Raw genomic sequence first — 18,088 nt, forward strand, 5'->3', positions numbered from 1 at the left:
CAAAATTACTAGATTCGAATTTAGATTTCGATTTTTCGTCAACATTATAACTAGAGCTGTAAATTTGTAGGAAAATAATTTTTTTTTTGATGATTGTGAAACGTAACTTTGTAAGAACATAATTTGAATTATGTAGCAACAAATCCATTTATGAAACTTTTACTTTGCAGTTTTTTACATTTTTTAACTTTTTAATTTTTTAAGTCAGTTTTTGCATTTATAAGTCATATTTTCCTTTTAAGTTAATTTTCCGGTATTTTTAATTTAACTGAGTTGATTGACAGCTTTGAAAACCTAATAATTCGTAATAATGGATCCAACTCATGTCTATGGAAAATTTAACAATGAAAAATAAATTCATGTGTTGAACCTGTGGCGCAAATTGTTTGCTTGTTATTGTGTTTTTTTAAATTATTTTCTACGAAGCCATTCACTTCACTATATTAAAAATTAATTGCTTATTTCAATCAAATTTGTTCGTTCACAAACGAGATACACCGATATCGATTTGATAAGTGCAGTACTAAACCTAAATACATTGTTGATCGTATTTCACATTTTTCCATTTTTTTTTCCCTAATGAAGTCAGATAATATGTCTAGTAAATCTAAAACAAATTTTCGACAGCATTCCATCCTTAACAAAAATATATAAACTTTCAGAAAATCTTGTCTTTTATAAATATTAAGATAGGATATTAATTGATTCTTTGAAATTATTTGTCATAGGATTTTGGAATCTTGGAATTCATTAATTAAAGAATTGTTTTCCCACGGCTTTTTGAAATATGTAATATAGCAAAAAATGTAGTTTATAGTTATTGTTTCTATAATAAACAAAGTAAAATTGTAATAACTGTGTGATCACAAAATAACCTTGTGCAATGGTTCACAGTAGTGATTAGTGGCGAATAATAATTGATAGCAAAGTAACGAATGCTTAAAATAAAAAAATAAAAACAATTATAAAAATAACTAAATAATTAAGTAAATAAATAAGTAGGTAGGTAACTATTGACCAAGAAATAATTAAGTGTTGTCGTGTTGACCATTATCGAATTGATTTATAATAGGTATAAAATAATACTAATAATAATTATAGTTTAAAATGTTAGGGAACCAAAGTTCAATATACACTGGGAACCAAACGTCATACTGTTAATAATTCATGAAGATCGAATAATATTCTGTCGACTAGTCGTCCTGTCTTAACATTTGTCGAGCGACTCAACTCTTGCTTTCGGAAAATAAATAAATATAAATATACTTGTAGCGCCATCTATCGAACTTTTGCAAAGACTTTTTAAAATGTTCTGTGAACTACTTTTTCAGTTTACTATTACCTACTTATTTATATAGCTACTTAATCGTGTCAAAAATCTTTGTTGTTTAAATTTTAATTTTTTAATTTTTTCCATGATGATATTTTGTTATACAACTAGTTTTATATAGCTCAAAGTGCAAAGTATAAAAATTACAATGAACATACTGCATAATACGTGTACTGATCGTTATGTAAAACACTGCTGTGACTTGTGACCATTCATTAATTATTTAAACGATACAGCAAGTTTCTAATGAGCTTGAGACATTATTGAAAAAAGTAGGTAATTAACAGAACACTTGTAATTTAAATGGCAATACGTAAAGAACGATTTATTAATTATTTAACATAAGAACTAAGAACATAGAATAAAAATAGCCAAGTGTTGTAAATTTACTAGAACTGAGAATTACTAAGAAGATACCTACTTGCGACGATGTGGCTGTGACAAAATCCATGACAAGCCATAATCTTACAAACTAGGATAATAGCCAGTAGACCAGCGTAGTATGGTAACTACCTTGTGCTCTTGTGCATAATATTATTTGTTACTCGTCCCGATTCATACAAATCCTAGCAATAACATATTGTAGCGTAATTTCAACAATAAAATAAATATGGACTATTGTGTTAATCTTAAATAGATAAACTACTGAAAATAATGTGCATCTATTAGCAGAAACAGCACATTTTAACCTTTAATATATTATGCTTAATGTTAAAATAATATCTAATTTTAATGTACTTACGCTATAATATATTAATCATAATAATATGGTAACCTATATATTAAAATAATTTAATAATATTATTTTGGGTTTACTGTTTACTAGATATGATTGCATGAGTGACTCAATTCTCGTATACACTTGGACTACATATCGTGTTAAATGAATTATGATATAAATTTTATATAATATATACCTATGCATTTTATGGTATTACCTTCATCTATCAAATACCTATAAACTTAAGTATACATGGAGTACCTACATAATATGTATCTAACTTAAAGCTAATAAAACATTCTAATTATTAAAAAATATATCTTACACATAATCACTAATCAGTACCACAGAATAAATAATAATAATTTATTCTGAGTCAGTACCATCAATATCATAAGTAAGAGTAAATTTAGGAGACAATTATTGCCATTCAATTGTTGCAAAATTAATTTAATTTTAAAATGTGATTTGATAACTAATGTCATTGCTTTGTGATAATAACTATCTAAAATCCTTGATCATACAAGAAGTATATCCATTATTACCCAACAATGTTTAATAGGTATAAAAAGATCAAAATAATGTCATCTACAACCACAAACTTCTATAATGCAATATTAGTACTTATTTTAGAAATTTGTATCAACAACATCATATTTCACACAGTTTATTATCAAACTACATAGATATTATAATATGTTCTAAGTCTGTATTAAACTTCAATTATAGACTTGAACTAATTTAAGGTTTATGATTTCAGTCTATATAACCACATCACATACATTTATTGTAAGCACTGTAATAGCCAATTTTGTCTACTACTGTAACTTCACATCACAAAAATGTCTATTAAAAATAGTTATGATACATTATAAAATGAGCCAAATTAAGTATAATGTATAACACAATAAATTCTACCAAAATATTACTCAACTTTACTAATATAAAATTATAATAAAATTACTTAATTTTTCCTATACCTACTATTATGTATCAAAATCATTAGGTTAACATTTTTTGATTTTTTTAAATCACTAATACAAAATTAGTGACACTAATAAGAAAATCTGACTTTGAGCTACTTACAATGTGATCAGATTAAATCATACATTTACAAACATAATTTTAAATTTTTGAGAGAAATAATTCAAGGCAAATATAAATATAAATAACACTAGTATATAAATATAAATTGATACAAATTTATGAATAAATTACTTTGAAAATTAATCCGATATAATAAAAATAGTATACTAATACAGTAGAAACTCGATTAACCGTCAATGTCGGGACCGGGACAATGACGGTTAATCGAATAGACGGTTAACAGAAATACAATAATACAAAACAATTTTTCAATAAACGTATATATGTATTTTACAACGTAATTTTCAGAAAAAAATAAATATAATAGTTATAAAATAATAATAAGTAATAAATAATAAATATGTACTAATAAATAATAAATACTAATATGTAAATAATATGTAATATGTAATAACTTAAAGAATACCATTCTAAAAAATATTAAACAAAATAATCCGTCATCTTCATTGCAAATTATCACATTTATCGCATTTATTGCATTGATATTATAAACTATTTTTATACGCATGATAGTCGCCGCGTTAGGTACCATAACGATTTTATCGCAATCGCATCGTTAATTTTTTTTTAGACGGTGACCGATGACGGATAACAGAAACTGACGGTAAATCGAGTTTTAACTGTAATTAAAAATTATGATGAAGCCAAATATATAAATAAAATTGTCATTATTTTAAAATTGCATGAGGCAAAAAGTGAGTTGCAAACATCTCGTACTCAATCGTCTATTTTTTTTATTTTCAGTGGTTCTATTCATATGTTTGGTTGAAATTGGAATAGCTAGTAGAAATTTTAAGAACAGCATAATATGCTATATAATAGTAATTCGTTGCATTTTGAAAATACATTTTTGTTTTTTTATCCATGGTGTTGCTGCATTCCACAATATTCTGTTAAAATTTGGTGGACATATTTGTTAAGGATATAATAATCTGTAATAATATTATGTACATGTTATCCACATATTTGATTTTTAATTTTTTATACTGTATGTTTTTAAAGTATGAATGTTCTTTGTATTGTATTAATTTCTTTGATTATTTTTAAAATGGCATATTAACAAGACACACATTAATTCATACATCATATTTTATGCATTTTTAATCCATGTAATTCTTATCTCTAGTTTTAACCATTATACAAATTTTTAATTTACCAGTTTAATATTACTTACACAAAAATAAAACACACTTCAATTTTTAACAATTTAAATTTAAAAAATATTCTATCACACGTCTCATTGTTCTTTGATTCTCCATTTGTCAGCAATTAGAACCACTTTTCCATCCTTTTCTAATTTAACAAGATGATTTTTTACAACATACATAGCTATTTTCTTATAATCATTTGGAATAACCTGAAAAAAAATAATATATTTAACAATAATACGATAGATTCATATTACATTAAAAATATAATAATGAGTTTGGAAATTTACCTTATACATTTCATTTACAATATCTTCTTCAGACAATGAGCCAGATGGACTTTTAGTAATTAAGTTATATAACTCCATTTCTCTTTCTAACCGATACTTAATGTAATTATTTACTCGAACAATTGGATCCTATAAAATATACACTTTTTAAGTCTTTCAATTTATGTCATAAAATAACTATAAACAATTTAAAAAAAAAACATGCATTACCTAAACAAAATATATTTGTAGTTAAATAAAATGAAGACACGATTTAAACAAAAATTCAATGTAGTAATTATGGCTTGGAACTTAATGTAATAAAAAAATCTTAAATGTACAATTATTTTTTTTTTTTTTTTACAAAAAATGCAGTTATATTGGAAAAAAAATTAAATTGATAGTATAATAACAGTATCATACAGATTACCATAGAAGTGAACAAAGGCTCATAAAACAATAATAAATTTCTTTAACAATTATTTTTTTTCATTAAAAAAAAATTTTATATGCATAAAATCATTAAGTTTACAAAATCACTTTAATTTGATAAAATATACAAAAAATGCAACATGCAATTTTAGATTTAAGTTGTATATACAAAAAAACAAATTTGCATTGAAGTAAGTAACTCCCTAAGAAATTTTCAAATGCACAAAGTTAGGAATTCTCAATAATAAGTAACTTAACATTTAATATTTAAAAATCACTATATATGTTAATTACTTTTATAACAGAACCGTGACCAGGAAATATAACTGTTGGGTTTAGGTCTATAATCAATTGTAATGATTTTAAATATTCTGTTAGATCTTCAAATACAGTAGTTCCCTCTCCAAGCACACAATCAGCAGAGAACAATGCCCTATCTTCTTCCAAAAACATAACTATATGATCAGTTGTATGTCCAGGTGTGTGATGAATTCTAAAAATTATTAAATATTATTTAATACAATATAATAAATATTATATTGTAAAAATATAATTTTTATTCAATAATAACAAGGAAAGATAATTAAATAGTTACGTTAAAGTAGCACCTTCAACATGAAACTTTTGTTTATCTTCAACAAAATGAAGTGGAAAGTTGTAATCTCGCTTTTTACCTATTTTTGGATTGAACTTCCAAACTTTACATTCTAAAATATAATTTGTTAGTATTAATTTATATTCTTATCAAAAATATATTATTTTATTTTAATATAATATAAATATATAACCCATTCATAATTATTAATATAGATGTTACAAGTTCAAAATGGATATTGAAGCGAGTTTTAAAAATGATCATAATTTATTAGAATTTAATAAGAAAAAATGTTTAAAAAATAATAATAATAAATGTTTACAAAAAAATTTTGAAAAGTATTAAAATATTAATTAAAAGTTTTTTGTATATTTATCATATGTTATCTATGCAAAAAAAAAAATGTATTCTTAATTTACCAAAACATTTTTATTGGAGCTTGTAGTTTTACAGTTATTATTGAAATTATAATCTTCTTATACAAATGTGTCTTTTATGTCTATTAAAAATTTTCTAAACACATTACTAAGATGGACTGAACCCTACCATTCTTTCTGCAATGACCTTTCAGGTAAGTTTGTTGTTCTACATAATCTTATATTACATTTTATTTTTATGTTTTACAAGCACCAAAAACATACTAGACGATTAGGTATATATAAATATAATTGTAACACTAGTTGATAATGTATTGAAAATAAAATGGGGAAATTTTAGATAATTTTTATTAAGAAAGATAGCATATGACATGTATACCAAGTTTTGTTTTAAAATTAATATATATATTATAATTTTAAATGTACAAATTGTAAATAATGGCTATGAAAATTCATTCAAATTATAAACAAAATCATTTATTATTTACTGACATATTTTCTGAACTTAATTACGAGTATAAATTTTTATTTTTTTTATAATTTTAACAGTAATTAATAATAAAATAGTTTTTTTTTTAATACCTACCAAATATAAATTTGTAGACTTAGATGAATAGTTAAAAGTCTATATGCTATAGTTCTAATTAGATAGTTGAAATATGATAAAAGTACTAAATTCTATTTGTTATTGGCATAATAATAATCATACAAAAATATAATCGCATAACAATACGAGAAGCTTACATACATAGTTTATGGTTACTTAGCTTGAAATTCCTATAACATTTTACATTATATTTCTAAAAAAGAATTTTTAATAAGTTAACATGCTAATACTTGCAACAGATTCATCAAAATGTAATTTAATCTATTTTAATAAAATCATATACATAAGATATATATTAATATATTACCACTTTTATTAGTGATCATATCCAACACATTATTTACTCCGCCAATATGATCCGAGTGCCAATGTGATATTATAATATGATCAATTTGAAAATTATACTTCATCATTGTTTCTTGAAGATTTTTTATGTATTCCGGAAAGTTTGGCTCTCCTGTATCAATTAATATACGCCTATAATAAAATATTATATCAATAAATCAAATAAAAATATAAGTTTAAATTTGAATATTAATAATTTACACAATGATTATTATAAAAATCAAAAATGTATATATTTAACTATAATAACAAAAACTTTAATTTTTATTTTTTTTATATATTTTTTTTATTATATGATATTAGATTCTTAATAATAATTACTAGGGCTAGATTCATAAGCATAAGTATGTTTTTGTGCTATTTCTGATTATTGTTTAATGCTATTGCTTACAATAAAATGTATATCATTAAATATTTCAACTATTAAAAGGTAATATACCTAGTCGTACCATAAGTTCTGTCCCTATTTATAAGTTGTTCTATTAATATTTTACAATAACACTAATGACTTTGTTTATGAATATAATTTTCAACAATTGTCATATTTAGTATTTTTGGTTAGTACGATTGTTCACATCACGTATTAAACATGGAATGGGGTATTAAAGAAAATTGTATTGCTGTTATTGTGTTATTTAAGTGTAATAAAACACCATTAGAGATTTTTAACTTTTTGAAACTGTTAAAAATAACGAAAAAATTTGTTTATCAGACCATAAAACGGTTCAAAGAGTTCAACACTATAGATGACAAGCCAAAAAGTGGACATCCACGTGAAATAAGAACAAATGCAGCAGTCAAAGCTGTCACACAGAGGATTCGCAGAAATCCACTTTGCAAGCAAAAAATCATGGCTAGAAAAATAAAAATTCCACCAAGAACCATGTCACGCATCATTAAAGAAGACCTTGGCCTTAGTGCTTATCAAAGAAACACCGGTCAGCAGTTGACAGATGCTTTACGTCAAATTAGAGCGACAAGAACGAAAGTTGGAAAATTTAAAAATACAAATATTAAAAAATGTAATGTTAAACATAACTTTTAATCTAACAAAAGATCTTTCATTTTTGAAAATTTTAAGCACCAAATCATTCTTTTATATTATATATTTGAAAAACATTAATTTAATAGTTTATATTTATAAGATTTTATAACTAAAAATTTAGTTTTTGTATTTAAAATTGTATGTTTTTTCCACATTTTATAATGCATATTTTTAAATATTTAAAAAAAAAAACATACTTGACTTTAGTTATTATTTATTACCATGGCACAGCAAGAATTGTACTAATTACACTTATAGATTATTTTACTGATAACTAGAAGCCTATATCCTAAATATTTACAAATGTGTAAAAGTAAAATGTAACTAAAATATAATATATGTTTTTAACAAGAAATTAAAACCTAAATGCATTTTTAATTTCAACCTCAAATATCATTCATTAAATTTGTGTTGTCATTTTAATAACATAAATATTAGAGTGCAAAATCAGTCTTAATGTAAGATATAATAATATAAATATGCATTACAATTTTCAGTAGCAAATGTCCTAGTATTGTACTAACTATTTTATATTTTTACTCTAACACTATTAAAAATTCAAAGAGGCTAAACATTTTAAATAAATATCAAAACCCAAGGAACATAAAACAGAGATGTATTATTCTCATAAATTAAGTGATTTTTTTAAATATTTATAAATGAAATATAGATTAAATAGCTACAATAACCAAAAAAAAAAAAAAATATATAAACTGCAGCCAAATTTTTCCTGTTCAGACAAATCATCTAAACTTAAAATATTTTAATAGCACTATGTATAACATACCGCTCACCCGTGCCAATCACATAAGTATTTGTACCCTGTAATGTCATGAAACTAGGATTGCATCCCAATACCCGTAGCACTCTGGGCGAGATACTACTGACAGTGGGCAAATGAGGCAACGACATCCTTGAACGGGCCCGAGGTTTTGTGCTGCTGAGTCTACTAATGGGCAACTGTGTCGAGGGATGTCTGTGATGACGAACAAACGACAACACAGACACGGGCAACCTCCATTCAAATGATCGTGTAATAGTGAACATTGACCGACTGCGATTATGGACTATGGAATGAATGCATCGAGAACACAGTTATCATCATAACAATAAAATAATAATAGTAATCAAAAATTCAAAGCCGTTACCTATCGATGTAAACCAGTAGGTAGTTGTGTTACACCTTCAACTTGACCTATAGGTTACGAGCGGTGATTGTCGACCAATATTGGCTGTAAGTGCAGTAATATCGGTTTACTATGTCATGCTACGGGTAATTTAATTTTATGACACACGTTTTTTAAGCATGATTGAATAGTTATTAATTGCATATAAAAAAAAAAGTATACATTTTTAGTGTTTTCACTTTTTACCTATAATCATTAATTATTATGAATTATGATTAAAGAATTTGACAGTGTGATAAAGAGTCATAAAATTATTGAACCAAGATAACGTTATCTCGACTCGTGATAGTAATAATATAATATCATTACATAATATATATGTATATATAACGTTGTAAATTAATATTATTAATGGCTATTGGTTTACGGCTCGAATACTTGACATTTGACAATATTCTTTTAAAATTGGTTTCAACTATTCAAGCACTGCTTTCGTATGTTATAATACAATATAATAGTAATCTTTGAATGCATCTAGTGTAGGTATCGGATTTATCCGCGGTCGGCCGCAATAAGACGATTGATTAAATTAAGACGTGGTAAATTACCTGGCATAGGTGCAATTTGAGGTGCTTAGCACCCTCAAATTTCATATTAGCTCCCCCAAATTTTTAATAACTTCATTGAATTTTTATTGATTATAAATTATGAATTATGATATCATGTCATAGACACTAGGATAAATTTGATTTTAGAACATTTCATCTTCATAACAATAATAATAAAACATACCGATCAGTGATCAGAATAATATAGAAAATATTATTGACAATTTATTGTTTATATTATGAATTATGATTAATAAATTATTATGTATTGATTACACAAAAAGATTTTATAAAACGATTATCGATAAGTCGATAACAATTACGCCGAAACGTCTTTCGACTATTTGGTAAATGAAAAACAGTCAATTAATATTGATAGAGATCTAAGCTTTAAAATTGATAAAAATGAAGTAATAAATAATTTTAGTACGTCTCAAAGACGTATATCTTTAATTTTTTTTCAATTATTTGAATCAAAATAAAAAATGTAATTACTTGTAAGTTATATTTAAAATTTGTGTTTTATTTTCTTTATTAATATTTTATTTTATTATAAATTATTAATAAATAATTAGGTAGCATAATGAAAATGTATGAATGGTGCTGTAAGAAAGTGGTGTGGAGGAAGTCACCCACAGGTCATTTTGGTCAACATAATTTAGCACCCCCATAAATTTAATCCAAATTGCGCCTATGCTAGCTGGTCTAGTAGTCACTGCTATAAAGTCCTTGAAAAAATCTGGGTAAATAACTTCAAAGTAGAAATCTCGAATTGCGTCCGTGGTAATATTTTATCTTAAGAGGATGTTTTCGCACTGTTTGTTTTCCCTTTCTGGCCCACCCATAACATTAACAAAACACATTTGCACAGAATCATTTTATTGATGTTTTTGAGTAATATTAGAGCAAAAACACATATTATTACAAAAATTATAAACAAAGGATAATATTTTTAAAGGTTTAATGTATTAATTTTATATTTTATTATTATTTGACATGGTATTCAACATTCGAAATAAAAAAAAAATTTTAATTTAAATTTAAATGACGTTTAAAATTGTTTTGAGACAATATATTTTAGATATAACCGTCTGCTGTCATAACTTGCTTACAATTTTAGAATATAGATGCCTTGGTGTAGACCGGCACGTGTCAAGACTAAAATAGTGTCCGTTTTTAATAATTTTATTTTAAGTATTTTGTTGTGTTAGAATGTATTACATTTAAATATAATTTCAAATAAAATAATTTAAGTATGGAATACATATATCAAGCGAAAAAGGGAAAAAATTATTATTAAGCATGGATTTAAATTTCATTTCCACAAAATGTTTCGAGATGAATAAATAATGTTCAACGTTGGAAGTGTTTTCGAAATATGTGTGTTTTTTTTTTTAATTACTAATCATTTTAGAATAGAGAGATGTAAAGACAACATTTATCGTGCTTGTAGAGAACTCTATTCAAATATACCTAAAAGCACGCAAGAAACACACAGTTCTTTAAGCACAATGAACATAACTACTAACAGAAACGATGTTTATTTTTTTATTTCAATCAAACTCAAGGTTATCCGTTATTGTTACATGTCACAAATATTTTTTGGACTTAGAATATAGCTCGATTTTTCTAATCAAATACTATTATTTTTATCCTTATTGTCTAGCTTGTTGAGTTTCACTCGTATAGTCGTACATATATCCGATGTAATTAATAAAAATTAATATTTTAAATTATAGATATATGAGACTAAATAGTTGTTATTTTTTCAGTATAGTTCAACATTTTGTTAGTTAATTAATACCTTTATAATTTACGTTTTAGCTTGTTTAACGTCAAAAAAAAAAAAAAATGGTACTAATATCAAGTTTCAACAGCTTAATGAAAAGAGCACAAAAATAATTGTGGACGATTATTTATATTCTTTGTATATCAAAGTACAAAAAAAAAAAAAACAAAATGGTAAAAGTGTAGTAGAAAACCAAATATAATTCCCCAGGAATACTGTCTTCATCGTTGGAGTTAACAAATTATGTAGTTCAAATTGTACACACCATGCTTAAAACAATAAACTAAAATACTAATTATTGAACACTTTAAAAAAATTAATTTTAACTTAGCTATGACAAACCTAGTCAAATATTTGCGCAAGCTACCGGTAAAATTACCATCCGATACTCTATTGTTTCAATTCAAAGATAGTGTTAAAGAACGATAAATTAGAAATCAAAGAACTAATAATAATCTTACATTTTTTATAGAAAACAAATACTTTAACCAATATTTTTTTAATATTTTATATCGTGGACCAAGTAAAAAAGCTGAAAATGTTTTAAACTCTATGTTTCATTCAAGTGACTGGGCTATAGTTAAAGGACAACAACTTTTATTGGTAGATAATAAATCAACAACTGCCAAAAGAATTATAATTTTTGAAACAACTGACAGCTTGCACATTTTTACAGAAGTCAAAACTTGCAATATAATTCAATAATATTTGAACAATTTTTAGGGAAAAAAAATGGTTACAATATTAGAACAAGATCTAAATAAAAACTGTAATAATTGATTTTTATTTTAAATAATCTAAATACAATTTTTTCATGACGACAGTTAATATTTTAACTTTTTTAAATAAATAAAAACTGACCTTTTTTCTCCTGACTTTTTTACCTGATTATTATTCACTGTTCATTTAATTGCCTAAACGTCACGTTCGACGGGGACTTTTGAGATTGTTTTATTAATTATTCGCATAAGAAAATTTTGATTTTTTTCGTTGTTTGATGATCATTTGTTTTAAGTTTTTAACTTTAAAATGTTTAAAGTTTTATATTAAAACATATTTAAAAGTTTTAATGTGTTTAAAACTATTAAAAAAATATTATTACTTACCGACTTGTATTTAAAAAACAAATCTTTGTCTTTCATATCATCAAACTAATTTATTGGTTTTATAACAATATTTAAGTTATAATGCACTACTGACGTAATTAATTTTATAAATACCCATTACCCATGATCAATATTTAGATTGTCTTAGTTTTAGTGTTTATTAATTTTACTATTTAGGTAATCTAGGTAGGTACCAAAATAACAGAGACATATATTTTTATTATAAATATATATTATTATTAATATTTTTAATATTTTTATCGAGAGCAAACTGTTTACGACTATTTATTGATACAATACATAAGACGTTTGTTCATCATAAAAACGATCCGAAAAAAGATTTGTATTAAAAATGTATTATCAGAAGAACCGGAAACACTAAGCCAATAAAAAATTAATTTAGTGATAGAGGCAAATATTTTAATAAAAACTTAATAGTTTTGACATCAAATTATTGCTAAAATGATTTTTAATAAGCTGTTTGCTGTTGGCACCTTCGTAAAAACACGATTATTTATAGTTAATGATTACAGATTATCAGATCAAAATGGGTATTGATGTAAATATGCAAGTTTAGAAAAGTGACTTTTAGAGGATTAACATTTACGAAATATATTATTTACAGAATAGTCATATTTTATAACCGTAATTTTGTAGAATGTAGTATAAATAAAATAAAATGTTCAAATTTTAAATTATAATATAATTGGAAAATTATATTATTTACAAATCCGTATTACCTTATCAACTGAGAATATGATGAAAACAAAATTCATAGACACAAACATTAGCGTTACCCATATAGTTAAGAACTCTTTATTTATTGAAATAACTAATAAAATATAGAAATCTATGTACTTTAGTGTTTATTCTAACCGCATAGAGCCGCAAATTGCTACAGAACGTATTACTCTATGATTAAATATTATTACACAAATTTTGCAATAAACATAAGTATATTTTCCGGAAGAGCCTTTACATAATTTTAATATTATACGTATAACGTATATCAAATCTTTATACCGTATACCAGTTCCATACGAAAAACCAAGTTCGTGAAATGTATATGGTTCCGATTCTTGGATGGTCGGACAGTATTTGCCACAATTATATAAAAAAGTGTTGCCAGAAATTTCCAAGGGAAAATAAATATGATGAAAAATAATAAAATAAAATAAACTATTTTATTTGTCAACACTAATATTTATATTTTCAAAACTAATTTATATTAAAATAGGCACCTCCTATATAATAAAAAAATATATTTATAAAAGGAAGTAATACCTAAACTTATTTTTTACATTAATATTATTAAGATACCTACGACAACTTTTAACATATTTTAGTTCACGTATTATCTATATTTCATGTTGACACTATTATGCATATTGATCATTGCCTAATCATAGGATACACGTAAATATGATTTCATACATCGAAAAGTTAAAAAGGACCTATCATTGGTAGCCGGTAGGTGTTGTTATCGGTAAAATAGCAAATATGATTAAAACTCTGTAAATATATTTGGAAAAACGTTTTCATTGCAATTATTTAAAGCTTCTAATTTCTATTGAATTTTCGTGCATCGTATTTTTTGTATTTTAATGTCAATAATGTCATACTATATCGTATTATACGATATATGATTTATGTGATGTAGACGTCATGTGACAAAGATAGTTATTATTTTTTTTTTAATTAATAGTAAATAATAATAGTAAAAAGTTATTAAAAAGTTTAAATATTTTTTCGGTTAGATACCTATATCAATTATTAGTCGATTATTAATTAATATTTTATAATTTATGTTTTAATATCCTATTCAGCGAAATTTGTGTGAAGGCATGCTTATATAAAAAAGACCAGTGAAATATCTTGGTTTGTCTTCCTCAATTGAGTGTCATTATATCACTAGCATTAAATTCCTTGCAAGGTTATCAAAAATAACATTAATTTATGAGCCTTACTCTCTTGAGTCTCTCTAATCTATTAATAAATTCCATCTCGTTTCACTGCCTCTTCTATGCATTGCCATTCCATGTCAACACGAAATATATGGCTAACAAACCTTTTAGGTGTCTAATATATCGACGGCCTGCAATAGCTGCAAGTACAAAACTACGATCAGATCATCGAGTTAATTCTATCTTTAAAGATTTTTATTAATCTAATTGTGTATAATTTCTAAATTGCCTATAAGTTATTATAATTGTATATTATTTGTTATTTCAAGTTTTGTATGTCTTAAAAGGCTCAGTCCGTATAATTAAAATAAAATAAATACGTAATTAATCGTAACATTGGCCACCACAAATCGATTACTAAATTATTTAAGATAAAAATTAATCAACTGATGTAATAACTTAAGACATAAATTACAAATTATATATTTCCTTAAATCATAAGTAAATTTTATAATATTGTGTAACATAATATAATTATTGACGTGTTATTGTAATAATAAAAAAAAAAGATAAGATTTACTTTTTATATTATTTGATTTAAAAAACTATACACAAATATATTTTTGAATAACAATAAATTTAATAGCTTAACAGTTATATATGATATTTGAGATTGCAGTTGTGTTTTTTACACAATTCCTCTATTTAGTATTTGGTGTGAACAATTTTAAACTACCATAAACAAATTAAGTTCAATAATTGTCAAACTAATTCTACTACTAATTTTGATATAGATCATAACAGAAATAAATGCCTATTTATTTAAATATAATATGGAGAATGGTAAAAATAACGGTACATATCGTTGTCAGAGAAATAGCTAAATATTCTGAAACCAAACTTAACTAGAAGGAATCTATGGTCATTTTTTAATATTAAATATTAGTCGTGTTCAAGATATACTAAATAATTACTGTTTGTGTGCGATAAGCTCGCTGACTTTATCGTCGCCCTCCTCCTCTCTTGTATATGTGGCATCGGCGCCTTTGACTTTGACCACCGCTGTTAACTTACTCTCGTTCGCTGGTCTCGTACGACATCGTCGAGACGTTGCCGTAAACTCTCGGCCCGTGTGTGTCGTTAAATTTTGTATCATTGCACCCTTATTCTTTTATAACGTGTATGCCGTCGTTGTATCCGCCGCTCTTGCCGTGCAGACACTAAAATATAATATATATATAGCCACCTATTATTATTTGGGCGTAAAGTTCGTGAGTTGGTAGTGTACAGTATAATCACTATAATCCATACCGGTGTTCCTTGCAGCGGAGAATTCATGCGATCACGTTGCTCAAGATCCAAGTCGTCGATATAGGTGATATCCATAATTATTATTATTGTTATTATTATCATTTGTTTTGTTTTTTTGTATATCGATTTTTGTCATATTAATTGGGCGCCCTAATTTGTTACTATTATTATTATTATTACTAATTTATTATCTTAATATTTATATTATATACTATTGTAGCACGACGGTGCGAAAAAAACAAGTTCTTGTTCGTATTATTATATTTATTATTTTTGGTCACCCGTCCCTTTTACAGGTCACCATATTATTATAGTTGTTATCGAGATAAATCTTTGGGTATTATCTTCCCGAGTATATATTTTCTTTTGTCATCACCATTTAAGGCCAACCGCCACCCCCCGCAGGAGCCTTTGTGGTACAAGTCGTATAGTAAAATTTGAATACATATAATTTTCACACATATTCATTCTTTTCGTCGTTAATCGTTACTAAGATTAAGACTCGTTTACTAGATTAAGTCTAAACTCTGAACTTACAGTAAGCACTTGCAAGGTCGTTGTTAAAATCTCTAGCTAACTTTACTAGTTTATAATTAATTTTGTATTACATTATTATGGCTATTATTTTATATATACAAAAAAAATATGTTTAAATAGTTATTCAAATACATTTTAATTGTTTAAAGCAGTTTATAAAAAGGGGGCAAATAGGTAACTGCTTTGCTGTACAGAAAGTATTGAGTGTCATAATAATATATTTGTTAAATTTGAATTCAATGATTATGTTTGGCTAGGTTATAAATCACCCGGAAATGACCTTGTAAAATACTTAGACAGTGATGGATTAATAGAGTGAAGTAAAATATATTTTGACGAATTAATAGAATTGGTAAACTCTCTAGACCGAGATAGATATGAAAGCTTAGTGGAAATTGATAAAAACCTCAAAACAAAAAAAAAATTATCTGTTTGAATTAATTTTTGCAAACAACATTACATTTATTAAATGACTAATATTAAATTTAACTATTATAATAATTAATAGTATATATAAATATATAATTTATAACAATTAATATTATATTGTAATATTATTTTTATTTTATTTTATTGCAGAACGGGCCGTAGTCGAAGTACAGATAATTATACAGACAAAAACATATCAAGATATAATAATACATAGATATTTAAGAAAAAAATATGTCAAAAGGAAAACATTAATAGGTACAATTCTAACTAATATTCAAAAGTGGCCGGGTATCATCCTAAACATGATTAAAAGCTTGGAATCTTAAAATTTATTTGACTTAATAATTTTCGACAATCAATTGAGCCATCAATAAGTTTTTTTAAGAAAGCTTGGTAAGCATAAATACGCCTATCCGTTAGGGATTTTTATCCAATATTGATAACTTACCGTTATTTTCGGCGTGAATATACCAATTCAATTCCGGATAATTTTAATTTAAGACGCTCCTAGACAATATTTTTGGAATTACCCAATAATAAAAAAAAAATTAATACACTATGTAAATATGTAATAATATAACCACTTGGATATGACAGGTACTATATACGTATTAGGTATATCTTAAGCACTGATTATACAACCCAGACTATGGACGACTACAGATTCAATATTGGATTAACCACTTATCTTTATTATGTAATTCGAGTCTCAAAAGTACAAAATGGAATGATGAAATTGTAATTATTCAATTTAGGTATAATACGCACGTTATTTTCTTACAATAATAGTATTGTTATTATATTTCTAAGAAAAAAATGTCTTACTTTCCACAATTACTATTTTCTCTGTCAAACCATTTCCTTTTTTTAGCTGGCACTCCAAACCGTCACAAACAACAACGGTGACATCTGAAATAACCATCAATAAAACGTGTTATGCAGTATAATATATTTCTACACTACAAATTATAATCCTACAATTTTGTACATAATTATAAAATAATAACGTAGCGTTATCAAAATCTAAAATAGGGAAAAATATAATGAATCAAAAATTATCAACCATTAAAAAATACATACTTTATAATCATGATTTGCCACTTATAGATAAAGGCATAAAGCGCATGAAAAATATTTCCAAAACAAATAAAGTATCAGTTATAAAAAAAAAACATGAAAAATATTTTTTCTCAATACCTCTTCTCCACTAAGACAAGAACGCCAACGGAAGGTCATATAGTTTTTAATTTTATGTGATAAATATATATTTTTTATATTGAAAATGAACAAAACACTGT

The 18,088-nt window shown here is 25.1% G+C and overlaps 1 protein-coding gene and 1 long non-coding RNA gene across 3 annotated transcripts; both read right to left on the bottom strand.

Moving 5' to 3' along the window:
• Window positions 1-3,518: 3,518 nt before the first annotated feature.
• Window positions 3,519-9,355, bottom strand: LOC112602411 (beta-lactamase-like protein 2 homolog). Of its 2 annotated transcripts, XR_003115106.1 has the most exons (8): window positions 9,125-9,355; window positions 8,764-9,043; window positions 6,894-7,063; window positions 5,603-5,714; window positions 5,302-5,500; window positions 4,597-4,725; window positions 4,333-4,515; window positions 3,519-4,090 (listed from the first exon to the last, which is right to left on the bottom strand). XR_003115106.1 is itself a non-coding variant. In XM_025350475.1 (7 exons), exons 2-7 carry the CDS (start codon window positions 9,021-9,023, stop codon window positions 4,396-4,398), a joined length of 990 nt encoding a protein of 329 aa, XP_025206260.1. In that variant the 5' UTR covers window positions 9,024-9,043; window positions 9,125-9,355; the 3' UTR covers window positions 3,519-4,395. The 2 variants fall into 2 exon arrangements, 1 of the variants encoding a protein (XP_025206260.1); XM_025350475.1 differs by having other exon boundaries at window positions 3,519-4,515.
• A 6,028-nt stretch (window positions 9,356-15,383) lies between these two features.
• On the bottom strand, window positions 15,384-17,966 carry LOC112602415. Its single transcript, XR_003115107.1, has 3 exons — window positions 17,871-17,966; window positions 17,616-17,699; window positions 15,384-15,730 (listed from the first exon to the last, which is right to left on the bottom strand). It is a non-coding gene; the product is annotated as an uncharacterized LOC112602415 (long non-coding RNA).
• Between the last annotated feature and the right edge of the window lie 122 nt (window positions 17,967-18,088).

The sequence above is a fragment of the Melanaphis sacchari genome, unplaced genomic scaffold (assembly GCF_002803265.2).
Source record: "Melanaphis sacchari strain LSU unplaced genomic scaffold, SCAv2.0 Contig88_pilon_pilon, whole genome shotgun sequence".
Classification (NCBI taxonomy): domain Eukaryota; kingdom Metazoa; phylum Arthropoda; class Insecta; order Hemiptera; family Aphididae; genus Melanaphis; species Melanaphis sacchari.

Coding starts and splice junctions, on each gene's coding strand:
- LOC112602411 (XM_025350475.1), bottom strand. CDS start 9,023: ATGTTCACTATTACACGATCATTTGAATGGAGGTTGCCCGTGTCTGTG. Junction 5,715..6,893: donor TATGATCACTAATAAAAGTG/GTAATATATTAA, acceptor ATTATATTTTAG/AATGTAAAGTTTGGAAGTTC. Junction 5,501..5,602: donor GTTGAAGGTGCTACTTTAAC/GTAACTATTTAA, acceptor AATAATTTTTAG/AATTCATCACACACCTGGAC.